Genomic DNA, 27,781 nt, shown 5'->3' on the forward strand with positions numbered 1-27,781 from the left:
GCCCAGCCAAACTGCCACGCTGTATCTCCAGCACCCTCCTGGCCCCTAGAGACCAAGTAGCTCCCAGGTCAGGCTGGACCAGCCACCTGCCTGTGGCCCCACCTCGCCCAATGCCCAGAACAGACTCCATGCTCACGGTGGCCAGCCCTTCGCAAACACCGGGCAGGAGGATGGTCACGGCTTCTCCCCAGTGTGACTCACTTGTGGCACTGGAGAGGCAGCTTTTCACTTCAGTTCAAACTTTAAAATAGCCCTTTCCACATTCAAAATAGTTTACCCCTTGCGCACAGGAACCAGCACCATCTGGCCGCCAGTTTGCCAACTGATTTTAAACAGTTACAGAATCTATTTTTATTCCTCTCCCCAGGCCCCAAATGAGCAAGCTGTCAAGAGCGGAACAGCGGTCAGCTGGACGGGAACCTGCCCACGAGCACCAGAAGGACCGGGCAAGGCAGCTCCGGGGCCGCTCCCCCTTGCTCTGCTTGGGTGGGTGCGAGAACCCCTTCGTGATCTCCAAATGGGGCTGAGAGAAGCCTCAGAGTATTTCCAGCAGCAAAAGAGCTCTGGTCTGGGCTTTATTTCTATGATGCCCCAAATATGAGGCTTTGTCTGCATCTGCACACATCTCCCAGCTGGCCCTACTTGCCCCCACCCTGTCCATGCCTGCCTGCACTTTTCTCTTCCAGCTCCCTTCAGCTGGACTGGGGGTCAAGCCCCCGAGACAGGCTGCGCCAGTGCCTCTCCCCACAGCGTCCCCGCCCTCGGAATCCACACCCTCATCCTGCCCCACCAGCTCTACTGCAGGCACCAAACGGTGTGTCTTGCAAGTCACTACCTTCCTGGGGAAACTGAGAGCCCCCAAGAGTGCTGTCTGTCCCCTCAGGCCCTTGGAAGTAGGCCTGGCGGGCATCCACCCTCTGTGGGCCAGTGCCACTTCCTGCCTCCACTGGGCACCTCAGCCATCTCTCATTTACTGAGGGGCTCCCCCCGACCCGGTTCTGCTTGCTCACTGGCTGATCAAGACTTGTTTCAGGGAAAGGCCCTCCTGCATCTTACCTGCATCTGTGGGACTGACTGCTGGACCCCAGTCCGGCACTGTGACGGTGGAGGTAGGGATCAGACAGTAAGGGGCCCCCATTCTACTAGTGGCTCCTTCCCACTCCTTGCAGTGCCCCTGACCCCGAGACCAGATCTCTCCCTGCACAGCCACTCTGTGGGCCCTGCTGTCAACAAACCCAGCAAGGGGCTAGCCATGCAGCTCCTCCCAAAAGTCCGAGCCAACAGCCCTTCATAAGCATTGTGGTGGAGAGTGCGCTTCTCAAGGGGCTCCAGGTGCCTGTCCCCACCTCACCCGGGGTCCAGGCTCCAAGCAGCAGGAGGCTATTGCGGAAACTTGGGTTGGACCGCAGTCCTTGGCTGCTGGAGCCTCGTTCAGAGTGGAAAGTGTGGTGTTCTCCATGAGCGTAAGCACCCAGTGTGTCCTGTGAGCAGCTCTATCTCCCCAGGCCTCCCCTCCACCATTGCCACACTCCCCCCTCCTCCGGCATCCCACTGCTCCAGGCCTGCCTGAGAATCTAGTGCGGGCTCTTCTCCCCACCTCCCTCCAAGAGCCCTCCCCTCCCGCCAGTGTGCAAGTGGGGGCTCCCGCCCCACCTCATCAGCCTGCTTTTTTCCCTCTGAGGGTCTTCTGGCCTCGAGCATGCCTCATCGTCTGTGTGGTTATGTTTCTCCAAGGGGTCTTTGTTCCCTGTGTGCCCAAGGCCTAGACCAGGGCCTGATTGGATCAGGGAGGGATTCCAGAGGGCCTCCTATGCCCACACAGTCCCCCTACCCCCTGCAAAGTGCTCAGTGCCTGTGAGCCAGGCCGGCCCGAGCTCACTACACCTAAGGGCCCTGAGGTGTCCCTGTGGCTGGAGGACCTGAGTCCTGGGCCCCAACATAAGTCACGAACTCTGAGGAACCTCTCACATCTCACCCCCTGAACGTCCATGGCGATACCGAGGGTTTCTTCTGCGGGGAGCAGGGGCCATGAGGCTGACATGCAGGCCTCATGGGCCACCCTTAGGAAGCTGGGGTCACCTGGCAAAGCGCAGGTGTGCTGGGCCTGGTGACGGGTGGTGTGCCTCAGCCCTTCGGCACAGACCCCACAGCCAGCATTGCGGGTGGCCCAGGGCCCAGTGGCTGTAACCCCAAGTGCTCGTTGAATAGCCAGGCCTTCCCCTCCCCTCCCCCCCCCTCCCCCCCCGTAGGCAAGATGACTGCTCTGGGCCTCAGGGTGTCACCTGACACAAATGATGTTGATGACAAGGAAGCCACAATGACTCCAACCTCATGTGGCTGTTGTGAGGAGCAAACAAAGGCACAGGAAGAATGCTGGCAGACTGCAGCTGTTACCGGTCACCTTCCCAGTGACCTGTCCTTCAGTCCTGCTTTACCCCAAAGATGAACTTACAGGAAAAGAGAATGAAAACTGGAATTGACTCTTTTCCTTTATGGAAACGAATACCCAAAGCAGGAGCTGGGAAGACATATTAATTCGACCGCGCTCCACCTTAGACCTGGGACCAGCCCGATGCGCCCGCACACCCGGTGCGTCCTGGGTCCCAGGAAGGACGCGCGACGCTGGGGCGCGGAGGTTCAAGACTCCATCTATGAACCAAAGTTGTTTCATGGTGCCGTGAGGTCGCTCCTCCAACGGTGGGCCAGTTCACAGCTACGCAAACAGCAATCGATGCAGGGGCCCACGGGCCCCTGCTTCCGATCAGACTTGCAAAATTCCCCTGCCAGGGAGCGCACCACCACCCCAGCCCTGTGTTCCCTACATGCTCGTTCTCACTTGAGGCCGAGGCTCCGGAGGCTGGGAGCTTCGGAGTTTCCCTGTGGGCTGCCCAGGCCAGCGGTGGTGGTGGACAGGACGCTGCATCCACGGAGGCCGCGTGGACAGATGTGGTCCCTATTCATACCTTTCCTTCCTGCCTGTGAGTGACTCTCCTCACTGGTCTGGGCCCCACTCCGTGCCCTCTGCAGGTCCTGCTTTGGCTCTCAGGATGTCCAGCTAGCTCCCCAGCAAGGGGATGGTGGGTGGTGGTCATCCAGGCTTGAGCCCCTCTCCCAGCCAAATGTGAACCTCCCCAGCCCTTCCCTAGGTCTTCTACACACTTGACCTTCAAAAGTGGGCCTCTGAGCTACTGTCCATGCTGCTCCTTGAGAAGGCTGCACAGCCACCCTGAGGTGTGACAGGCTGTCACCGGGTGCGTCCTCTGGATCATGAGCTCCAGGGGCAACGCTGAGTCCCTGCCTGGCACAAGCCCGGCGAAGGCTCGATGGGAAGCAGGTCAGGTCTGGGTTCAAGTTCCAACAGCCAGGCCTTTCCTAACTGCAGGAGCCATGTAGACACAGCTTCACCAACCAAAACCACGAGCGGAGGGAGGGGGCCAGGACTCAGTACAGCCCTCCTGTGAAAAACGCAATTTATGAGTTAATTTCCTAAGTCTCACTTCCTATTTCTCCGTGACCAGGCTGGGTCATTTCTCTGCAAGGTGGAGTGACAAGTGGCTCTGGCTGAGGGTTGCTGCCAGACCCACTCTCTCACTGACTCACTTTCTCAGGTGAGGAAATGGAAGGAGCATGGCTCTGTAAATGGTAACAGCAAGCAAACATGAGATGTGGGCTACTTAGAATTCTCTTTTCTGAGATATGACACCCATTTGGGTTCCAACATCACATATTAGGCACTCCCACTGGGTACTCCCAACTGCTGTTGGGGACACAGGTGAGTTAAAATCCGAGTCTCACTTTGGGGGCATAAAGACTGGTGGAGGCAGATGTCAATGTAACTGGGGAAAGTGCACAGTGGGCTCAGTGAGGCAGAGCAGTGCCCGATGGTTCCAGAGGGTTCTAGCCAGAAGGAATGGCTTCCTGACAAGGAGGCTGGACAGCCTCCCAGCCCTGGTGACATCCAGGATTCTAGAGGATGTAAAGTGGTCTACCAGGTATCTAAAGGGTGGGGAAAATTCTAGAAGGTACAGCACAGGCAAAGACACAAAGAGGTGGAACACTGTGGCACTGTTCAACATTCCTGATCCAGAAACTTGTTCTGAGCCTCTTGATTCCTCCAACACTTGCAGAAGGAAAGGGGCCGTGCTCCACTCGAGGTGAGTCTCACTGCATTGGCCCCTGGGGGCAGTGGCACAGGAATGGGCTGTGTCACTAATCATGGTTCCTATGGAATGGTCTAAGGAATTGTCCAGAGGGCCGCCTCCCTGCCCTGCTGGGAGCTAGGGATCTACAGGCTTGTGAAGGTTCCCAAAGCACCTCTTCCCAAATCTGAAGGAGATTTGATTGTCCCTCTGACTTTTCTCCTGAAGGCTCAACAACCCCAGACTCTTGGCCATCTTGGGAAAAAGTGAAGGTGACACAGCTGGTCCCTCTCTGTGTGTGAAGAGTGCTGCTTGCCCAGGACCCTTTACAAGATATGCTCCTCCATAGGCTCTGGCCAGCCATCCCTCATTTTCTTCTCCACTTGTAGGACTCAATCTCATTCAGAGCCCATCACGAGGTGGAAAACCATAGCCATTTGCAGTTCACAGGAGGGGAACCTGCCCTCTAGTGGCAGTGGGAAAAGATTCCCCAAACTCAGGCATGGGGGGATGCTGGAAGCTTCCCTCCAGAGAGCAAGAGTATCCAGTCAGGGTGCGGGAGAGGGCGTTGCAAAGGGATCTCAACAGTGGGGAGAAACAGGTTCCTCCTCTCATAGCAAGAACTGGAATGACCTGGGGAACCACGGTTTGTGCCTTCTGGGGACAACGGGGGTAGCTTCCACTCATCCTGGGTCCCCAGCTTCCCAGGAAGCGCCCTGGTGTGGCTGTAGCCTAAAGGTAAGACACAAAGCAGGGACTCAGGTCCTGAGACTGGGGGCTTTACCCTGGTGATGCAAGGCCCCCAGTCCGTGTGCTGACCACAAAGAGGAGGGGGCCTTTGCTACCCTTGGAGGTCTCATCCTCACTGCCTCTGAGCGTGTAGAGGCATCACTGCCCCCATGAGCCTCACAGACCCAACCTTGCATTTTGGCTCGGATACACCAGCTGGGTGACCCTGGGCAGCTTGGGTGACTTCTTTGAGCCTCGGTTTCCACTTTGCACTAACCTAGTGGTATTAACGAGGTTGTAGCAAGGGGTGAGTGGTCTTGGGTGTGAATGCACATGGCTTCCTTAGTTACAGATCCCTGGTCCAACCCCTTCCTTGTAATAGGGGTAGAAGCCAAGGCCTGGTCAGGGTTCGGGATACTTTGTCCAAGGGGCCTCTGCAGAAAGTGTGAGTTTAGACTCACACTGACACAGTCTGACAACTGTGTAAATGAACTCCCTGCCCAGAACTGACTCAGTTCCCGCCCTGTGAGGCACGGTGTCAGGAATGGGTCCCAGGAGAAAGGAGGGCCTCTGCACAGGTCTGGGCTGTCAGCACAGCCTGCTGGGGCCAGCCCCTCACTTCTGGGTGGGCCACCCCACAGGGGAAGTAGGTGGGAGGGGCCCTCACATCAGGTTCATGGCAGCGGGTGGGCAGAGCCCAGTCCAGGGTGCAGCTCTCCGTCACTCTGGTGGACTTTCCCAGTGCTGGAACTGCAAACAGCGTTCTGTAACTCACCCCAGGGGCTTGCTTCCTATCAAACAATTCATTACACACTTAGATGGTGCGCGGTTTCTATGGCTTCCTAACACAGACGAGCCTCTGATGCCTGATAAAAGATTTCTGCTAAAGACACCAGCTGAGAAGCTCATTATCTGGGAAAAGTCAGAGCTGCTTACTGGAGACAAAGCCTCTTTGGTCCTGGCAGGCAGGGAGGCCGTGCTGGGGAAGCCGCGAGTGGGCGACGGCTTCCGGGCCCAGTGGGGAAACACAAGTGCGTCATTCTGTCATCAAGCGCCTCATATCTGGGCCTGTCACTGCAAGAAGGGCAGTGACCCAGACCCCGAGAGTCTGGGGGCTGTAAGGAGGCTGGCTGGCGGGCGCCTGGGTGGCTCAGTGGTTTAAAGCCTCTGCCTTCAGCTCAGGTCATGATCTCAGGGTCCTGGGATCAAGCCCCGCATCGGGCTCTCTGCTCAGTGAGGAGCCTGCTTCCTCCTCTCTCTCTCTGCCTACTTGTGGTCTCTGTCTGTCAAATAAATTAAAAAAAAAAAAAAAAAAAAGGAGGCTGGCTGGCCTAAGAGGGAGAGCATAGGACAAAGCGAGTACAAACCGATGATGGGACCAACTCACAGGGCAGCCTATGGGTGGACACACCCAATGCACCCTCAGATTCACCCGTGTGTGTGGACAAAGGTCTGTGCTTGCTTCAGGCCCCAGGGTACAGATTCCTCAGGCCTCCTCCTGCACCAGTGGCAGCTCCAGGGGCAGGGTGGGTGCGGGGAGGGTGTGGGGGCGGTGGGCATGGTCAGACCTGAGTCAGACCTGGGGCAAGTCTCTGATGGCCACAATTTTACCCCAAGGTCTTGGCCCCACCATGGGCTCCAGCGTCCACTCTTCTCTTGGCCTCTGGACTCGTTCCGACTACTGGCTCAGCTCTGGTTGAATTTCCTTGATTTGGAGGCTGGGCACTAGTACTGCCCATTGTCTCTGGCCAGCCTGATGGCCTGCCCGAGCCGCCACCTCTGGATGTGGCCACCTCCTCTGAGATGGCCTCCATTTCCCCACACCTCCCCCTCTCTGGTCTCCTTGTCCCGATATGACCCTCTTGGGGGCTGTCCACGGGAGGAAGCTGTTGCGGTCAGACCTATATCTACAGGATGGAGGCCAAAAAGAGCATCCACATCTTGGGGGAAAACTCATGGGGCAGGAGGAAAAAGGGCCCAAAAGCCCAGGTAAGCATTATATTCTCTGCCTCCACGGACAGACCCTCCGACCTCCCAGTCACAGCAATGTGGCTTCCAGAACCCTGTGGAAAGTGGCAATCCCCAAGGCTGTGCCTCTCAGTTTATGGACTGTGGCTACTCATTTGGCTACTGTCAGGTTGGCATGACCCCTGGCAGGTGCACCTTCAAGCTCTCCTGGCTAAGGGAATCCACGGCACCGGACCTCCAGATGCACACCTGCTCCAGGGGTTACTGGGCCCTGATCCTGTTGCTTCTGAGCAGCGAACTCGGGGAAGGAGCAGTAGCAGCCATTGTGGATCAGCATGGCCGCCTTGTCCCCAATGTGTGGGCAGGGCCACCTGCTCCACCTGGGGCCCTGGCCCTCCTGGCCTAGGCCCCAAGCCCCCATCAGGATTCACACTTCACTGGGGTCCCCAGCAGGCAGCTACAGACATGGCAGGAGGCTTTGGGAAATGACCTGAGGCCACCAAGAAATGGAGCCCTGGTTTGTCAAGCACCCTGGCCACCACCTACTTGGGGACTGCGGTGCTGGTGACAGGGAGTAGCTCCTTCTGGAGCTACTGTCCTGTCCCCAGCTGCGTGGGGGCCAGCAGTGCAGGTGGGTACTTACATTGATCATAGCATTTGAGGTGATGCGAAAGAGGGTGGCCCGCTCGTTCACGGCCTTCAGCTTCTCACTGCTCTCATAGGGGATTTTGAGGCCGTCCAGCTCACTCAGGGAGCGCTGGAGCGCAGCGCCATGCTTGGCGATGAGGTCATTGCACGTGCTGAGGTCGTCCAACTTCAAGGAGAGGCTCTGGATGGTGCAGTGTAGCTCGCTCTTATCAGCTGGAGAGGCAGTCTCGTCGTCGTCGTCCCCAGAGTCATCTGAGGAAGGAAAAAGGGTTGCCATGGTTGTTAACTGGCCAACACAACACTGAGAAGCCCACGTGGCCTGGGCCCAGGAGGAGGGAACAGACAGAGCCCCCCCCACCAAACAGAGTGCCCTAACTGGTTGAGCTCCTGCTCCCTGCCAGCCCTCCAGGTGGGCATGGGCCCTCCTGAGTCCATGGGAGGGGATGGAAAGGGGGACCAGCTTGACAGACAGTGCCTGCCCCACACTGTGGAAGGGGCAGGCCTGCAGACACCCACCTGCATGGGGGGCACTAGCCCCCTAAGCTATGCCACACGGGCCAGAGTGGCCCGTGCTGGGTGGGGAGGTGGAGATCGCCGCGAGGAGCAGCTCCCGTCACAGACCAGGGACACCGGATGAAGGCCAGCTCCTCTCCCCACATCATGGTCCCAGCCGAAGTTGACCCATACTTTCCTGCCAGCCTCACTCTACCCCGAGCTCCGCGCCCAACAGCCGGCCACGCTGAACTGCCCTGTTCTGTGCAACACCTGAGTGAGTGCTCAGGCTTGGGGCCTCTCCCACAGGGCCCTCACTGCTTGCAACCACCTCCTAGTTCCCCCACCTCCTCAGAGGCCTCACCCCTACCCAGCCCCAGCCCCATGCCCCCTATCTTCAGAGCCTGCCTAAAGACCCCCAGGCCAAAGTCATCTTCCCCTGCCCTGCTTCTGCCCCCCAGCCTTCCCCCTATAGGTCCCCACCCACCTCCTCTGCACGAACAAGGCCACTCTCATTTATCAAATCCCTTTAGTCCAGACATGGAGCATGGCATCTCTGTGGCCTTGTCAGGGTAGGGACGATGCCATCCCCCAGGGACAGACAGGTAGCTGGGGTCCTCCCGGCTAGTCTGTCTGCCTCCACAGCCACCCTCTTCACACCAGGGTCAGGCGGGGGGCCCCCTCTCCACTGGCGGATCCGTTCACTTCTCAAAAAGCCGCCTGGCGCCCTCAAGGGGTCATTCTTGGGAGTCTGGGGTGCCTTGGAGCCCAGCCCGCTGCAAGCACTGCCTGTGTTCAAAGGCTTGCAGGGTGGTGGGGACCTCGTGGTGGGGGGTGCACCACTGTGAGTGGGGTAGGTGGGCAGCTGGCCTGGGCTCTGCTCCATGCGACCATAGAGAGGCTGTCACTGGCACGTGAGTGTCCAAGCCTGTAAGTGACAGGGGTTTCTGAAATGTCTTGATTCAGAAACAATCAGCACAAAACTTTTTTTTTTTTGGGGGGGGGAAGGAAATCTGTAACCCAAGATACAAAATTTTTTACAAAGGCACATACTGTGAGGGTACAGCTTTCTTCCCATGACAGACAGGGTGCGTGGGGGTGGCTGTGGCTGAGTTATGACTCTGAGCCTGCCCTGAGCAGGTGGCGGTTGCCAGGCCGGCCGGTGGCATGGGACCCACATGGGCTGGAGGCTGGGGTGCAGTGGGCCAGCATCATCCAAGCTGGGGCAGGAGCTCTCCCTCTCCCCACCGTAGCTAGCCTAGCGATGGCTCAGAAAGGACCCGGGGTCTGGAGACGCATGTGTGGCGTCTGGGCCACCTGCTCGAGTGGTGTGAACGCTGAGCCTCACGCACTGAGTCTCACGCACAGCCTCACGCACTGTCAGCAGACAGTAAGATGGGAGGAAAGGTACGTTCTTGGACGCCAAGCCACCCATTTCGGGCACTGTGGTTAAGGGGCAGAGCTGGATCCGAATCCAGGTCTGTCGAGTGTCAGAGCCTGGGCACTCAGTTACGATATAAGCTCCTGTCACCTTTCCAGGTTCAACATGTGTAACACCCAGAATGCCCCAGAATGGCCAGCCACCAACCGGTCAGAGCAAGGGCTTCTGTACACTGGGAGGGCTGTGTGGGGACATGCCAGCTGTGGGTCAGCCTGAATGGGACCCCCCTCCCCCCCACACACACATACCGTTCTCTAAGCAAGAAGCACAACCAGCCTAACTTGGAACCTCTGCCTGTGTGGTGGGCAGAGGTGGGTAACCGCATTTCTAGTTAACTTGTTAATAAGCAGCTCTTAGGGTCCAGGTCCAGCAGCCAGGGACGTGGAGATGTACTTGTTCTGTTCCCAAATCATGGGCTATGTCGTTGGAGGAAGGATGGGAAGATTCTTGGGTCAGCGGTTACTGACCAGCACAGTGTGTTCTATGGGTGTGGGCAGGGAGATTCTGTCCCAGAAGGACAGTGGAATTGGGAGAATGAGGGAGGCAGGGCAGGTGCAGGGTGGAGGAGAGGGAGGGAGTGGGTGAGTGAAGGGATGAAGGATCTTGAGCTTTTCACAGGAGGCCTGTGCAGGGGTTCTCGGTGGTATGCACGGAGATGGCAGTTACACACAAGAGGGCAGTATCTGGACAAGAGCAAAAGCAGTAGTCGGGGAAGGAGCTATTTGGAGAGGAGGGATGGTAAAGGGCTTCTGGCTCCACTGAGAAGACTGAACCTTCATTCCTTGGCAAGAGGGAGAGGAGGAGCACTCGAGCAGAGATCCATGGGAAAGACAAGACTGGTGGCAAGTGGCAAGATGAACAGAGAGATCAGAGTAGCCACAGGAGGCCAGGGGCTGGAAAGAACAGGACCTCTGAACCCAGCAGAAGAGGGCTGATGGCCACACCCACCCAGCTGCAAGGCTATGACCGTTTAGTGACAGCCATGCTCCCAGGCAGTCTCAGTCCCTGGCCAGTCCTCGAGGGTGAGGCCTAGCAGACATATGGCCTGATATGTGGCCTAGCTGATCACTTCCCCCACAGTGTCAGGGGCTGTTCGGCTGAGCACAGTGCTGTGAACAACCCCCCATTCAGGCCTGGGCAGAAGCAGAGCTAAACCTCTGACCATGCTGAGTCTCCAGGTCTCAGTGTGGGGTCAGGGTCCTTGCAAGGAGCAGACTCACATTAGAAAGAGAGATGAAACTCATTATTAGAGGCATAAATAAAACTATTACTGTGACGCTACTCGACCTAGAAAAAATAGTGAACGGTATTGAACTAGCTTTGGCTTTCTGAAGGATAAACCAGCAGCTACCCCTCAAGGGCAGAAAAATGGCTCTCCAGCTTCCATGGCCTGCCTCTTCCTTTGATCGGGGAACTCCACTGCGGGGGGAGGGGATGTAGTGGAATTTGGTCCAAAGGAAGGCAAACACTTGTATGCACAAAGTTGTTCAAGCCTGTGGCTCTCAAGTTTATGGCCTTGGGGGTTCTCAAGCTTTTATGACCGTTTTATGACACTGCCTGTCCCCTCTGTTAAATCTGCATCTCCACAAAACAGTCAACACTAATATATGCACAAACGTAAAATCCTACAGAAATTCCGCAACTCTATGAATGCAAGAATACTAGCAACTGAAATCTAGGGCGAGGTCAAAGCCAGGCTCATGGGCCACAGGAGCTCCTGCCCTGGCCTGCCTCAAAGCCCATGTGAAGGCCACAGCTTCGTGCTCTGAGCAGCTCTGGGGGGAGGGGTGGTCAGGCTGTCCTAGGGCGGCATAAACATAAATGTTCTACTTTCCCAGGCGCCTCCTTCTTAGCCACTGCTTTATCTCTGTTCACAACAACTGGTAGAGCTTTGGGGGAGGCAGACTCTGGCCCTAAGATAAAGGACAAGTGTCTGACTGTAAGGGTGCTCCCGGTCCTCCCCGTCTTCTGCTGCACTCATTTCTCCCATTTTCTTCAGCTGCGGTCAGCTGATATAGGGGTAGCAAGAGCGTTCGGGCCCAGCCTCTTGGGCCATCAGGTGACACCGCTTGTGGAATGGCTAGGCTGAGCCCAAGAGGGCAGACTGACCCCTGAACTCCCTCCAGAGCACGGGCGCCTTTAGGTCATGCCCATTGCACCCAGGCCCATGCCTTTGCTTTCAGATGGGAAAACTGAGGCCCAGACTGAGGAGAGGGGCTTGGTCAAGGTCAGACGCTGGAGCCACAGCAAAGGCAGCTATAATTAGCTTTTACTGAGTCCCTCCTCTGTCAGACAGGGCCCAGACCTTTCCAAATGGCTAAGATGCATTTGCTAAGGGCTCAGACCCTGGGACCCAGGACAGATGACCCAGATACCTTTCCCAGGAGAGGAGTCCATGGTGGGGCGGGGGGGAGGCTGCTTTATGCGCCCGCTATCAGAGCCTCCTCCCCAGGCGGCGGGATGCCAGCCTCTGATCACAGCCACGTACCAGCTGCTGCCATCAAGGGCCCGCAGTGCTGGGGGGCACTTAGGTCTGCAGGGGCACAGTGGTGGGGCTCACTTCCTCTCTCAGCACAGCCAGGGGACAGGCAGGAGAGGACAGGCAGGGGGCTGCCTTTACTGGGCAGCAGGTGTGAGCAAAGGGGCCAGTGAAAGCACCCCAAAGTACACGGGGCACCTGTCGTTTGCTTGGTGAGGACCTTTCTGCCCATTCTTCCCTCGATCCCTTCACCAGGAATCTTGGCCCCTTCACTGGGGCAAGTCTTTCCCCTTCCCTCCACGATAGGCCCTATCACCCTGGCCCTGCAGTGCCCCTCACTGCCTGCCTCCGCTGAGCTCCCTGCAGCCATCTGCTCTGCTTCCCCCATCTGGCTTCCGGCTGGCTCTGCACCGGGCTGGGGCCCTCTGGGAATGCCTCATGGGTTGCACTGGGATCCAATCGGGTCTCAGCAGCTCACAAAACAAACTCTGGAAGAGGCAGCTTCCCACTGCCCAGAGAGGAAGCAGCTGGATGAGAGGGCAGCATCCTAACCTTGCACCCTTAGCAGCCCCATTTCCCAGTTGAGGAAACTGAGGCTCAGAGTAGGAAGGGTCCAACAGGTGTGAGGGGCGGACCTGGGGTGTCCCATCCCCCGGGCCCCTTCGTGGGCTCATGGGCTCATCCTCCCACAAAGCTCATGCCTGCTTTGCAAAAGCCCGGCTGCTGTCCTGCTGTGCTTCCCAGCAGGGCTGCCAAGGCCACCTTTCTGAACTCCCACCACTCTTCCTCAGGCCTTGCTCTGTGCACTGCTACTCCTGGCGTGCTCCTAACACACAGATCAAACCTCCCCAGCAAAGCCGCTAAGCAGGAGCCTGTTGAGGGGCTCTCCGTCAGCGGAGGCTGTGGTTTCCGAAACAGGACACTGGGCCTGGAAGACGGAGAAGCCGACTCTGCTCTTGGTCTTCCCCGGGGACCGCACAGGGCCAGAGGACCTGCACCTTCTAATGAAAATGAATTCTCCGTAACTGCGGGGGATCTCAGCCTGACATTCCTTAGCCGGTGGCACTCCCAAGCTCCAGACTACAGAACACTAAGGAACAAATTGATTTGGCCCCTGAGGCAGACTCGGAGCTCTAGATGAGGTGTGAGCAGCTCTTTGGATGTGGGACCATGTGAAACAAATGGGCCAGCCTATTCTCAGATACCACCATTTCTAGAAAGGCACTGATTCCTAAAATGCCCATCAGTTTTCACCAGCTACACGCAAGAATGAGTTCTTTCTGTGAGAAGAGAATATATCCCAGGGCGTTGGGTGGCTCAGTCAGTTGAGCGTCCGACTCTTGATGCTGGCTCAGATCGTGATCTCAGGGTCATGAGATCGAGCCCCACGCTGGGCTCCTTGCTGGGCATGAATCCTGCTTAAGGTTCTCGCTCTCCACCTCTCCCCTTCCCCCACCTGCTCTGTCAACAACAACAACAACATGAAGAGAATAAATCCATAAAACTCAGCAGTCACAACTTGCCTGTCCATCTTGGCCAGGCCCGCAGAGCCTGGCAGTGGCCTTTCATCCATGGCAAGCTCTCTGAGTATAAGAGTTTCCAACCTTTGGTTGCCATACTGGCTTGGCTAGTCCTCCCCCGGCCCCCTCATGCATGTCCTTCCTAGAACTTCAGAATGTGACCTTATTTAGAAGGGTTGTTACAGATATAATTGGTCAAGATGAGGTCATACTAGAATAGGGTGGCTCCTTAATACGATTGATGTCCTTAAGAGAAGAAAAGACACTGAAATATACATGATGCAGAGACAGAGAGACTGGAGGGACAGATATGTTCGCAAGCCAAAGAATGCCAAGGACTGTTGGCAACACCGGAAGCTGAGAAAGGCCTGGAACAGATTCTCCTTAGGCCCTCAGAGGGTACAGCCTGGCCAACACCTTGATTCCAGGTTTCTGGCCTCCAGAACTGTAAGAGGATGAATTTCTGTGGTTCTCTGCCTCTGGTTTGTGGTTGTTTGCTATGGCAACCCTAAGGAACGAAAACAATGGCTTAAAACAACACTCATTTGTACCTGATGGTTGTGGAGATCATAAGTTGTACAATCAAGATGTTTTAGGGCCCTGAAATCAGCCCTAAAGTCAGGGCTGCGTTCCTCCTGTAGGCTCCAGGGGAGAATCTGTTTCTTGTTTCCATGCCTTCTCTGGGTGAGTGGAGGCTTCCCACATTCCCTGGCTTGCAGCCCTGACCCCATCCTCAAAGCCAATGGAGTAGGGTTCCCTGGACTCTGACCCTCCGGCCTCCCTCCTAGAAGGACGCTTGTTATGACATTGGGCCCACCTGGCTAATCCAGGAAAGTCTCCCCATGTCAGCATCCTTAACCACATCTGCAGGATCCCTCCGTCATGTATGGTAACATGTGCACAGGTTCTGGGAATTAGGACATGGACATCTTTGGGGGCTATTATTCAGCTCCACACCAGGGAGCTGTGGCTGAGTTCAACACTGGGCCATCCTGTCACCTGCCATGGGTCATCACATTTGACCTACTGCCCTGGGGTGTTGTGGTCCCTGGATGCTCTCCCATTAAACTGGGAGACCCCTCCCTGGGCACAGAGTCCTCACAGGTCCCTGTGTACCCCCACCCTCCAAAGCCTGGCACATAGGTCTTCCTACTGCTCAGAGAGGAGCTGAGATCTGGCCAAGTAGTCCTGCCTTGACCCCACGTGGCTGGGGGTTAAGTACACTCATCTCCAGGTGTGGGGATATCCACAGCTGCTCTGGAAAAGGACTTAAGTGCCCAGCATGCAGCCAGTGTCGAGCCAGGACTTACTGGACCCCCGACCCCTCCAGATCCTAGTCATCATTACCAGTCTTCAGCTTACTTCAAACCACAGAGGCCTGGAGCCACAGGGAGTCCCAGGGTGTTGGCCGTGCCCCCTGCTCCTGCTCCCCACTTGGGGCTCTCCTCAATGCCCTTGATGGCCAGCTCAGACTGAGGAGCCCTTTGGGACCCCCAATAGGGCTGGGACCCTGTTTTACCCTCTTTTACCAGGGGACTCTAGGAAGGAGGGGGTTGCCATGGAAACAACAGTGGAGCCAGGTAGGCTATTTTTAGAAGTAGAGCTTTTTTAATTTTCTCATCTGTGGAGGAAAATGGATCAGGTTTCTGGGTGGGGAAGCCCTGTGCGAGGTGGAGAGGGGGGTGGGCAGCAAACACAGCCTTGGAACCAAGAAAGCTAAAGGCGGCACAGACTGGTTTGGAGGGGGCAGGGAGACATGGTGGGGATGTGGGAGTCAGAGGCCCTGGGGCCACTCCATATTGTACTGTCTCTTGCTTATTTCTCTGGGAAGCCTGGCTTTGCCCTCGTCTGCCCATGAGCTCCTTGGGCACAGGGTGGCCAGGGGTCTTCTCTCCTCACCCACTGTGCTGGACATGAGTGAGAGCAGCTGTGGCTTAGAGGCCTCAGGACAGGCAAGGTCAAGGCCCAGGGAAGCCCAGCTCTCACCCCGCTCTCTGCACCTGAACCCAGTACTAGGCTATACGAGTTGTGTGTATATGTATGTGTGTGTGTGTGTGTGTGTGTGTGTGGCAGGGGGTGATGCTGAGATGGGTCCTGACTGCAGAGGAAGGGGACAGGCCTATGGGAGTAGAGGGACAAGCACACAGGCCCCAGCAGGGTCCTGAGCAGGAACTCCAACCCAGGCCCCATGCTCCATGCCCAGCAAGCCACCTGGCATTGACCCAACTTCTTTCCCCTTCCTGGCTCCTCAGCTCCCCCCATGCCCCTGTAGAGACCTCAGGGCCCCAGTGATTTTCCACTTCAGCCCCAATCCCTAGATTTCTTTCCTCCTGTACTCCGTCTGCCAGATGGCTCCTCTACCCCGAGGCCCTGGACACATGTGGTCTCAATGTCTACGTGTCCTTTCTCACCGCAGGCCCTGTCTTGGCCTTCCACGGGGAGAGTGGTGAAGGTGCCCACCCCTGCCATGGCAGGGAGAGCCTGCTTTAGGGCGGCAGGGGCTCCACACCTGCGGGCTCCCACGCACCCATCCTGCAGCGGCTGACGGCCCTTCCCTCACCAGCAGGACTAATCCTGGCACAGCATAGCCCCTGCGAGGCCAGCAGCATGGTTAATGGGGAAAGACACTGCTCCCTTCCCCCTTGTGGACAGAGCTCCTCGGGGGTCCCTGATGCCCCCTCGGCAGGGCTTTCAGTCCACCCTGAGCCAGAAGGACTCCGCACAGGGAGCAGGTCTGGCTGTGCAAAGGCCTCTGGGAAGACACAGATGCAGAGGGCATCAGTTTCAAGTGGGAACCGCGGGGGGCGCTGCACTTCCCAAAGAAAACAGCCATTTCCAATCTGCAGCGTTAGCCCCTCAAAAATTCAATTACAGCAGGTTTGGTGACTTTTATTTAGTTTTGAGGAGCTTTGTTAGGTTGCCGGAATTGGATCGCAGAATCCAATTAGGCAGCTGCTGAGAAGAGAGAGAAACAGGCCCCGAGGCATGTGGACGGGATGTCAAGGGACTTCGGTGAGTCTGAGTATGACCAGCCCAGGGGCTCAGCAGCGCTCTACTCTGCGCTTCCATAGCTGTGTCATTCCTACGTGCAACATGGTGTGTGGAAAGAATCACACCCCAAAGAGGGAAGGGTGACACGGAAGTTAAGGATCATGTGCAAGACCCCAAGGCTCCTAGAAGGGGGAGCTGGAATTGGCGGTGTGGTCTTTACAGAGAGCCTGGGGGCACCTGCCGCTCCATAGCCCCCGAGTCTGAGGGACGAGGGACCGGGGCAGTTTGCTATACCCAGCCCTGAGTGAACCCCATGCCTGCCGGGGTCCTGAAGCTGGGCTGGGGAAGGGGGACAGGCAGGGAGGTGAGCCCTGCCTAGCCGGTGGCGCAGGTGTTCTGGTCCCCTGCCCCGGAGGGGGGACCTGCTGGCACTCTGCCCCACTCAGGCAAGGGGGAGAGGGAGGCTGAGACGTCTCTGGGTGCTTCTGAGAGAATAGGGAGCCTGTGACCTCTGACAGAGAGGGGGGCTCGGGAGCTCCTGGGTGACAGTGTTGGATGAGGACTTCAAGGCTGGGCTGGGTCCCCCAGGGGCCTCTGGGAGGAGGTGCATGCACCGCGGGATGGTGACACTGCAGGGCACGGAGGGAGCAGGGACACTCTCCCGGAGCACTGAGTATAAGCACCCCTAAAGTGCAGTGCATGAGGTCAGAGGGCTTAGTCTGGGGAGCGAAGCACATGGACTGGGGCAGCTGTGACAGGGAGCCACTGAGGGCTTGTGGGAATGGGAGTGGCTGCCAAGGCATGGATGGTCCTTCCTGACTGGGGAACCCGGAAGGAAAGCAAGTTTGCCTTCCCCAGAGTAGGTCCTGTGGGACACTAGTCTTGTAGAGAGCTCTGCAAAAAGGGAATCGGTGATGATTTAAAATAAAATAAGTAAAAATAGAAAAGCAGCTTTGGAAAATAGGATGAATGCCATCCCTCCCCGAAGGGGGCAGGGGACTGAATACTCAGAGAAGCTTGGACTCAAGGGCCCTGGAAGGCGTGTCAGGATCCACGTGGATGGAAAAATCCAGTAACAATAAATAATAAATTGTGAGACCCTGGCAGGCAGCTGGGAAACATAAGCCAGAGCACCACCGTTGTCTTGGCCTTTGGTCTGTGGCTCACCTCCCCTCCTCTTTCTCTGGTGACCAGCACTGGGCATATTGAGGGCATCAGGTACCTGCTGAGACCGTATCTGGGCTCTCCGGCAACTTTCCCCAGAGAGGGGTCCAGGGGTGACACCGTAACTAGAGGCAATGATCAGCAAGGCCAAGGGATGGGGCCTGTGGGATGCATACACAGGAGCTGATACAGAAACTGGGCTTTGCTTCCATCTGTCAGATCTGCAAGGGGCAGGCAGAACCGTCAGCCCACAGACACATCTGTGGTTGCCAAATCTCCCATCTTCCCAGGGAAAAATACCCCCTGAGACCCCCTGACTGGCTACAGACTCCAGCAAGCGGAAGGCGGGCAAAAATCCCCAAGGGCGAAGAAACCCATCTCCTTTCCTCTCACTGGAGGCGGCTGGGGTCAAAGCCACGAGCCACAGTGAAGGGTGAAAATTAAGTTCACATGAGTGACGGGATCCCCACAGAACCTGGTGCCTCCCCGACTGGGCAGAAACCTGGGACCGGGAGCCACATGGTATTCTCAGGATGAGGAAGAGCTATGGAAGCAGGGCCCACCTCCACCAGGGAAATAAACACTGGTACAGAGATGGAACATAAAAATAGAGGTGTGTGCTCCAATTACGGCAGCCACCGTGACGCTGAGGACAGCCTGCCGCCCACAGCCACCTCCACCTGGCAGAGTTAGCTTCCACTCTAACCTGGGGTTTCTGGGGCAGGGCGGGGGTGGGGAGGAGTCTCTCTGAGGGAGTAAGGGTATCATTCACGGTCAAGCCCTGTAGGGAGCTGATGCCCTCCCGGGGCCTCTGGTTCACCTGGCTGCTTTGTCTTGGTGGGAGACTCACCCCAGGACCACAAGGTGCCGAAGTGGGTTGTTCCCCAGCCACCCAGAGGCAGGTGCATAAGGGCTGGGCCCTGGGCTATTACAGCCCGCTCCCCTAGAGTAAGCTGACTGGGGCAAGGAGCTGCAGCTTTCACCTGAGCCCTTGGTTAATGGGCATGGGACCAGCAAGAAGGGTCCTTAATGGACAACAAGGAATCCCATCTCTCTGTTTCATTTCGCTCAGTGCACACATGCATCTCAAGGCCAAAGCAAAGGGGACTCAATTCTAAACCAAGATTTGGCAGCCCCCACATGAGAACCCACTGATCTGTCCCAGACGGTGCCAGCGCTGTTGAGCAGGTCATTGGAAACTACTAGTTTACATTTTCCTGGCCTGAGGACAGCCACGGCTGCTTATCCTTGGAAACCATCTGATGTCCATGTAATCACCCTAAAGAACTTTCCACGTGCAGCTGCCTCTGGGTGTCCACAAGGAGTGAGTCAAGGCAGGGGGCCCGGGGTGGGCGGAAGGGTCCCATCACCCAGGAGCCATGTCTGCCTGGCTGGTCCTCCCGTGCCCAAGCCAGGTACGCAGGAACTAGGAACCCGTTGAATGAATGGACGACACCCGAGACAACGGGTGGAAAAGAGTTTTGTGAACTGCTGTGGCGTGCGGGTGTAAGTGGTGGGGAGGACCACGGTACTTTGGGATTAGGAGAGGAGCTCAGGTTCAGGTTCAGGGTTTTTCTGTACGCCACCCCTGGCTCTCGAGCTACCACAGGAATCCAAAGTGAAGTGACTCACAACCCAGCTGACCTGTGACCTACCCACCTTGGCCAGACCTCACTGCAAGGTCCCTGTAAAGATCCTCTTTCCCACCCTGCACACCTTCTTTGGGCGCCCTCCCTCCTCTTCTGGCTGCAGGGCCTGGCTGAGTTGTGCGGGGAGGGCGGGGAGAGACCCACAGTCCCGTGGAGGTGGAGTCCCAGACGGCGTTCCATGGGAGGCAGCCAAGACAACCCATGTCTTAAACAAACAAGGGGATAAAGGAGCCTCTCTCACTGAACTGCCCAAGTAAGAGCCTCTTTCCCCTTCCTTTCATGAGTCGAACAGGCCAGGAACGCATCACCCCGTGGCCTTGCACAGTTGGGTAACCGCTTATCCTCTAGTTCTTCATCTGTAAAATGGGTTCATGCCTCTGAAGTGTTCAGCACAGTGCCTGGCCCACAATGAGGCCACAAATAGTGGCCATTATTCCCAGGCTATAAAAATGATGCCCACTTGAGGTAGAAAAACTGAAAAGCTCCGTAGAAAAAAGCATAAAGTAGCAAAGCAACGATCACCAGCAGTTCCCCTCAAGATGACCTCATCTGTCTGTCCGATGCCTGTGGCAGCTTCTCCCTGCCCACTCAAATGTGCCACACAGATGGGGGCGCTGCCCTCCCTTGTCCCCAGTGCCCTGCCTGCCGGGTGGCCAAGAACACCCACAGAAGAGACCTGTCTGGAGCCAGGGGAGCAGGTGGGAAAGCTCATCATTGGAAAAGCATGTGCCCCCAGGTCCAGGCACACCCGCACCCCGTCAGTGTGCATCTCTGGAGGCGTCCCTGAGCCTGGCCCAGGCAGGCTTGCAGAACCTCAGGACCAGGTGGCAGAAGTGCCCCCTAGGGAAGGCCTGTCTCTAATGGCAACACCAGAAGAGCACACTTGGCAGACACAGGAAGAAAATGGGCACAGAAAACAGGCTGTGAGAAGCGGGGTGGGGTGCGGTGGGGATGATTTTTGTGGAGGCTATTTTGGCTCCTCCAAAGCTCCTTTTATTCTTCTCCCAGTTCTAGGTCACAGTCCATGCTCCCGGGAGCCTGCCATCCCTCTGTATTTGTCGGCATCTGAGCATTTTTCCTGGAGAACACCAAGGGCACCGGACAGCTCTCCCTTGTGGGGCCTCTTGGGAAGCCAAAGGCGTGGCCTCAGGCTGCTAGGGGCCGTGAGCCCTGATCCAGAACTGATAGAGAGAGGCCGACGTGAGGGTCAGTGAGGCTGAGGAAGGTATTCCTGCACCTGGAAGAATTTAAGGCCTGGCTGATTGCCAATGTAGTTCTTTGTTTTCTGTTTCCTACGTTCCCAGGTCATTACAGAAGACCACAGGACAGGCCCTCAATTTAAGTGTTTGGACACCGACAGGCCATGTGACTTTGAGCAGATCTCATTCCTTCCCTGGGCCTCCGTGTTTGCTCCTGTAAGAGGAAGGCCCTCTGCAGAGAAGGCCTGCCAGCTACAGTTGGGTTCACACAGGCATGCCCTCCATCCTGGGGTCCCAGGCCCCAGGGTCTCTCATGTTGCTGCGCTCTGGGAGTGGGAAGAGGAGGACAGGACTGTGTAAACAACCACTTCCTCTGGGTTTGACAGTTCAGCAGAACTACTCATTTCTGAAGAAGCCTTGGGAGCCAGGCCAGAGGCCAGGATCCATGGGTGCCCCCACCACTGTGAGACGGAGCAGAAAGCCGACCCAGGCTAACTGCATCCAGCTAGGTAGGCTGAGCCCATGTCTGCCACCTGGAGATTCGGCTCCAGGGCTCAGATCCAGAGTGGGGAGGAGGCAAAGGGGCCGAGGATAGGTCTGCAACAGAAAAGACTCAAGGGAATCATTCAGCAGCACCCTCTCCCCTCTGCATGGGTCCTTCCCCCACCAGTTAGTATGGAACAGCTCCCATGGAGGCTGTGTCCCAGCCCAGGTCCACCATCATCTCCCTGCCCTGTCTCCCCCGCACCCACATCTGTTGGACTCAGGGCAGGGGCAGTCACCGCCCACAGTTTAGGGGGACCCTACCAGCAGGACCAACTTACACACCGCTGAGGGTATAACCTCTAGTTCCAAGGATTGGCTTTGGGGAAAGCTACCCAAGTTGTTGTTGCTAAAGAGGAAAATCAATGTGAAAATAATGAGGTCTCAGCACTAAGCCCATATTCGGGAAGCAAGCTGCTTAACAGGAACTTGGCCAAAGACAAGCGTGGTGGGATTTAGCCGGCCTTTCCTCAAGAAGCCCAGGGTGAAGGTCGCGGTCCCAGCCTCCCTGCAGCCTTGGGCTCTGACCCCCCACCCCCTGCTTGCCTAGCCTCCTTCAGGGGAAAACCGCTTTCTACGGGGCCAGGTTCCTGGCAGTTACATTTCTTACTGTAAGGTAATAAATTGGTTTGTTATTTTCTAGAAGAAACGGAAATTAGAAATTCCTATATGGATGGTCAAGAAAATAAAGGTGACTGTTCCTAAAAACTGAGGGAGGGCTGTTTCCAACTGCCAAGTCCTGGTGACTAGGAACTGGCTCCAGGCAGGAAATAACACCTTGGGGAGCCTTGCAGGGGGCAGGGATGACGTGGTGGAAGTGAGAGCTACTATGAGGCCAGGGGGAGGAAAAGCCTGTGGAGGAGGTGGGGGTGCGGGTGGGCAGGAGTGGGAAAGGAAAAATCTTATGTCAGAGCAGAGCCTGAGAGGAGGGCCATTGCCCACACCCTAGTACTGGGGACCCCGTTACTCAGCAGCTGTTCCCTGGGCCTGCATGGGGGCTCCTCACAGCATGAGTGACCCCAGGCTGGGACCTTCCCCTCAATTGTGGAACTGCTTCGTGCCCGGGGACTTCTCACATAGGCTGTGGGGCTGAGAGACCTGAACACATCCAAAGAGGCTCACAGCACTCAGGCTGTGAGGGGGTCAGAATATGATCTGGCAAAATCCAACACCCCACAGCCAGGTGGGTTCGAATTCCAGCCAGCATGCAGAGGTCCAACATCTTTGGGCCAACTTTCCACCCAAGACCCATTTCAGATTGGCTCCACAGTGGCCTGGTGGTGTTCCCCTTCACTAGGTCATTCTGTGGCTGAGAACCTTCTGCGGTTCTCACCCTAGGTCTACCCATGCTAGAAGGGGAGAGAATGACAGAGCGTGTAGTAGGCGGCTATGAGACCTTTGGGGGCTGTGCTGAGGAATATCCGAGGCCATTTTAGATCAGAGGGCCTTGGGGCCTTGGAATGGCCAAGTCCTGCAAAGAGTCCCTTTTCTGGAGCAGGTGAGATAGAGGCAGAGAGCTGGGCAACGACAGCAATGGTCACTGCTGGCTGACAACATAAGTTACTTTAAGGTCATAAACACTCTGCCAGACAGTGCTCTCTGGACCCGCCACACCACGTCGCTGTGCCATGGGCTCCACTGGCCATTAATATCAGGGGTGCTGAGGAGCCATGAGGCCAGATGCTTGCCCTGGGTCATCTGTGGGCAGCTTTGACCCTAGGACTTAGCTACTGGGTCCCTGAGAAGGGAGGTGCCCAAAGACAAAGAAGACTGTAAAGCTTCTTTACAGTCTGAAAGAAAAAAAGAAAACAACCCCAGAATTGTATAGCTCATAAAAATGTCTTTCAAAAATAAAGTTGAAAGAAAGATAAATAAAACCCAAGAGAATCAGTGCCTGGCCAACTTGCCCTGTAAGAAACATTAAAGTTCTTCAACCTGAGAGAAAATGATACCAAATGGAAACTCAGATCCCGACAAAGGGGTGCTAAAAGAGATAAATAGGTGAGTAAATGCAAAAGATGTTGGTTTTCTCACTTAAATTTCATTTAGAGATAACTGACTGCATCGAGCAAGGAAAAAAAGTATATTGTAGGGTTTATATCATCTTTAAAAGTAAAACAGGATATAGCAGAGGGGATGGGGACAATGGAAGAGCATCATTAGATGCTCTTAGAGCTGAATCAGTGAGGATTTGAAGGAAGACTGTGATGTGTTCCAGATGTGTAATGTAAATCCTAGAGGAACCTACCAAGAAGAGAGATGGAGAGATATGGGTTAATAAAGGGGAAAAATGGAAATACTAAATACTAAAAACTATACCACAGATGGCAGGCAAGGAGAAAAAAAGGTGCATGAAAATAGATGAGACCAAAACAAATAGCAAAATGGTAGATTTAAACCCAACCATATCAATAATTACACAAGTTAAAATGGTCTTGACACTCTGATTAAATGTCAGAGACTTTATCGGACTGGAAAAAAAAAAGCAAGACTCGTGATATATCTACAAAGAACCCCCTTAAATATAAAAGCATAGATAAACTAACCAACCCTATGCTTTCTACAAGAAACACAACTTTAAATATACTATACCAACGGGTTAAAAGTACAATATTGGACAAAGAAACACCAGGCAAACAGCAATTACAAGATCAACATCCCAAAGGAGGCTTGAGGACAGAGATAAAGAGGAAAATTCAAGACATTAGCTCATCAAGATGTTACAAACTTCTGAATGTGAATCCAACTTATGGCAAGTTTGAAAGTACGTGAAGCAGAAACAGAAATGAAATGAGAAAGAGACAAACCTACAATTATAGCTAGAGATTTCAATACTACTGTCTTAGGAATTGATAGAATTAGATAAAAGTGAATAAGGATTTAGAGGTTGTGAATCTTCTAAGTATTCTTTATCAGTCAACTTGATCTAATGGATATTTATAGAACACTCCACACTACAATGGCAAGATACATATTCCTTTCAACAATACATGAAACATTTACTGTATTGGTGCATATGCTGGGCCACAAATCAAGCTAACTGTAAATTATAAAATGTATGTTCTCTCACTGCTACAGAATTAAAAAGCAATAACAAAAAAGTATCTGGAAAATACCGAACTACATGGAAATCAAATCACACACTTCTAAATAACTGGTGAGTCAAATTAAAAACCCACACAAGAGGGGCCCCTGGGTGGCTCAGTTGGTTGAGTGCCTGCCTTCGGCTCAGGCCATTATCCCAGAGTCCTGGGATCGAGCCCCACATGGGTCTCCTGCTAGGCAGGAAGCCTGCTTCTCCCTCTCTCTCTGTCTCCCCCTCCGCTTGTGCGCTCTCTCTCCCTCTCTCTCTCTGACAAATGAATAAATAATCTTTAAAAAAACACAAGGGAAATTAGAAAATATTCTGAAATGGGTAATGAAGAAAATGCACCATATCAAATTTGTGGGATGCAGCTAAAGCAGTGCTTGGAGGAAAATGCATAGCTTTAAAATGCTTATTATACAAAAGAAGAAAGGCTTTAAAGAACTATTTATGATGATCTAAGATGATGATAGATCTAAAAAATCTATTTATGATGATTTATTCATGGATGATCTAAGCTTCCACCTTAAGAAACTAGAAAAAGAAAAGCAACTTACACTCATATTGAGTAGAAGGGATAAAATGGTAAAGATAAGAGCAGAAACCAATGAAACAGAAAACAGAATAACAATGGAAAGTTTATATTAAAAGTTTTGGAAAGATTTTCTTTGAAATGATCTAGAAATTGATATGCCTCTAGCTAGAACAATCAAGAAAGAAAGAAAATGCAAATTACCAATAACAGGAATGAAAAAAAATCACTATAGCTCCTTTTGGTATTAAAGGGATAGTAAAAGAATATTATGTAAAATATTATGCCAGTAGGTTTGACACTTTTGATGAAACAGATTATTTTTTGAAAGAACAAGTTACCAGAAATGACACAAGAAAAAGAAAAAAAAAAGAAGGGCCATTATGAGGAAACTGAATTTAAAATTAAAAACCCTTTCCTCAAAGAAAACTGAGGTACAAATGGCTGCACTGGTGAATTCTACCAAATATTTAGGGCAGAAATAATACAATTAGCATACAAACTCTGTCAAAAAATAGAAGAGGGAGTCTCGATTATTTTATGAGGCACTATTATCTCATCTTATAAGGTACCAGTATTACACATACCAAAAGCAGACAAAGACATTACAAGAAAACTATAGCCCAAGATCCCTCCTGAATATGGAAGCAAAATTCCCTGACAAAAATATTAGTCAATAAAATTCAGCTACAAAAGATACTATATCATGAACAAGTGGGGTTTATCTCAGGAATGTGAGGTTTTTTTTTTTTTTTTTTTTTTTTTTCTTTTTTTTTTTTTTAATATTTTATTTATTTATTTGACAGAGATCACAAGTAGGCAGAGAGGCAGACAGAGAGAGAGAGAGAGAGAGAGAGGGAAGCAGGCTCTTGGCCGAGCAGAGAGCCCGATGCGGGACTCGATCCCAGGACCCTGAGATCATGACCTGAGCCTAAGGCAGCGGCTTAATCCACTGAGCCACCCAGGCGCCCAAGGAATGTGAGGTTTAACATTTTAAATGAATATTAACAGCATAAAGAAAAAAATATAATCACCTCAACAAATACTAAAAAAAGCATTTGACAAAACTCAACACCTATTCAAGACAAAAACCCAGACACTTGGAAGAATACGGAACTTTCTCACCATTACATAAGACATCTATAAAAATCTACAGTTATCATCATACTTGATGATGAAAAGTTGAACGTCTTTCCCTAAGATCAGGAACAAGGCAAGTCTGCTCTCACCACTCTTACTCAATATTATACCAGAAGTCCTTGCCAGTGCAATAAGGAAATAAAAAGAAATCAAAAGCATACAAGTTAGAAAGAAAGAAGTAAAAAGCCTTTAAGTACAAACAGCATAATCACATATACAGGAAATCCTGAGGAATGTAAAGAATAGCCACTAGAACTAACAGGTGAACTTAACAAGGTTGCAGAATAAAAGGTTATATATACAACACTTGTATTTCTACAATACAAGCAACAAATAGCTGGAAAAATAACATTTTAAAAAACACTATTTGTAATAGCATCAAAACCAGTAAATACTGCCAACAAATTTAACAAAATCTATACAAGAAAACACATAGCCTAGAGACATTAAAGAAAACAAAATAAATATCACATTCATGAATTAAAAACTTCAATATCATTAAGATATCAATTCTCCACAAATTAACCTATAAATTTAATGCAATTCCAATCAACATCCCAGCAGATCTTTTTTTGTAGGAACTGACAGGGCAATTCTAAAACTTATAGAGAAACACAAGAACAAGAAACAGCCAAAACCATTTGGGAAGAATACAAAGCTGGTGGACTTATACTACCTGACATCATGACTAACTAGACATTTACTCCATTTATAATGGAATATAATAGAGTTCAGAAATAGACACATACATGTATGATCAACTGATTTTCAACAAAATTGTCAAGGTAAGTCAATGAGGGAAATGTTTCATTTTTTAAAAATATTTTATTTATTTATTTGACAGAGAGAGAGAGGGAGATCACAAGTAGGCAGAGAGGCAGGCAGAGAGAGAGGGGGAAGCAGGCTCCCTGCTGAGCAGAGAGCCCGATGTGGGGCTTGATCCCAGGACTCTGAGATCATGACCTGAGCCAAAGGCAGAGAGGCTTAACCCACTGAGCCACCCAGGCATCCCGAAAAGCTTCATTCTTAAAAGAAAATTGTGCTTGAGTATTCACTGAATATTCACATGAAGGAAGAAAATAACCTTGACAACATACCATACACAAAATTAACTGAAAGTAGGGGCGCCTGGGTAGCTCAGTCATTAAACATCTGCTTTTGGCTCAGGTCATGATCTCAGGGTCCTGGGATTGAGCTCCGCATCAGGCTCTCTGCTCGCTGGGGAGCCTGCTTCCTCCTCTCTCTCTCTCTCTCTCTCTCTCTGCCTGTCGCTCTGCCTACTTGTGATATCTCTCTGTCAAATAAATAAATAAAATCTTTTTTAAAAAATGCTAGACAAATAAAACAGGAAGATCAGTGGTTGTGATGGGCATGAAGGGCCTTGACAGCCAAAGAGCATGAGGAAACTTTTGGGGATGATAAAAATGTTTTATATCTTATTTGAAGTAATGGTTATACACGTGTATACATTTGTTAAAACTCACAGAATGGTTAAAATCAGTACATTTGATTGTATTTAAATTATACATCAATAGGGGCACCTGGGTGGCTCAGTGGGTTAAGCCTCTGCCTTCGGCTCAGGTCATGATCTCAGGTTCCTGGGATGGAGCCCCACATCGGCTCTCTGCTCAGCAGGGAGCCTGCTTCCCACCCCCCTCTCTGCCTGCCTCTCTGCCTACTTGTGATCTCGCTCTCTCTCTCTCTCTGTCAAATAAATAAAAAATAAAATATTTTTAAAAAATTTTAAAAAAATTATACATCAATAAAGTTGATTTAAAAAGAAAAAAAAGGATAACCACCTACTGATCCCGGTGTAGTAATATATCCTACAGATATGCAGATATGTGTGTAGATATGTGACCAAAGACTGACGTGTGATAAATGTACATTTCAGGGGCACCTGGCTGGCTCAGTTGGAGGAGCACGCGACTGTTGATCTCAGGGTCGTGAGCCCAAGCCCCAGGTTGGGTATAGAGAGTACTTAAATAAAACTTAATTAAAAGATAAATGTACATTTCAGGATGTTTGCAAGAGTAATAGTCTATAAACATCCTAAATGCCC

At 53.0% G+C, this 27,781-nt stretch overlaps 1 protein-coding gene across 4 annotated transcripts in view; it reads right to left on the reverse strand.

Annotated features, from left to right (window-relative positions):
• The window catches only part of OSBP2 (oxysterol binding protein 2), a 160,165-nt gene that overhangs the window by 24,162 nt on the left and 108,222 nt on the right, over positions 1–27,781 (reverse strand). For all 4 annotated transcript variants that reach the window (XM_047697769.1, XM_047697771.1, XM_047697770.1 and 1 more), the window contains one exon: positions 7,480–7,736. In XM_047697769.1, the coding sequence (XP_047553725.1) occupies positions 7,480–7,736 (257 nt within the window). The remainder of the gene's footprint in view (positions 1–7,479; positions 7,737–27,781) is intronic.

Source organism: Lutra lutra, chromosome 12 (assembly GCF_902655055.1).
Source record: "Lutra lutra chromosome 12, mLutLut1.2, whole genome shotgun sequence".
Classification (NCBI taxonomy): Eukaryota; Metazoa; Chordata; class Mammalia; order Carnivora; family Mustelidae; genus Lutra; species Lutra lutra.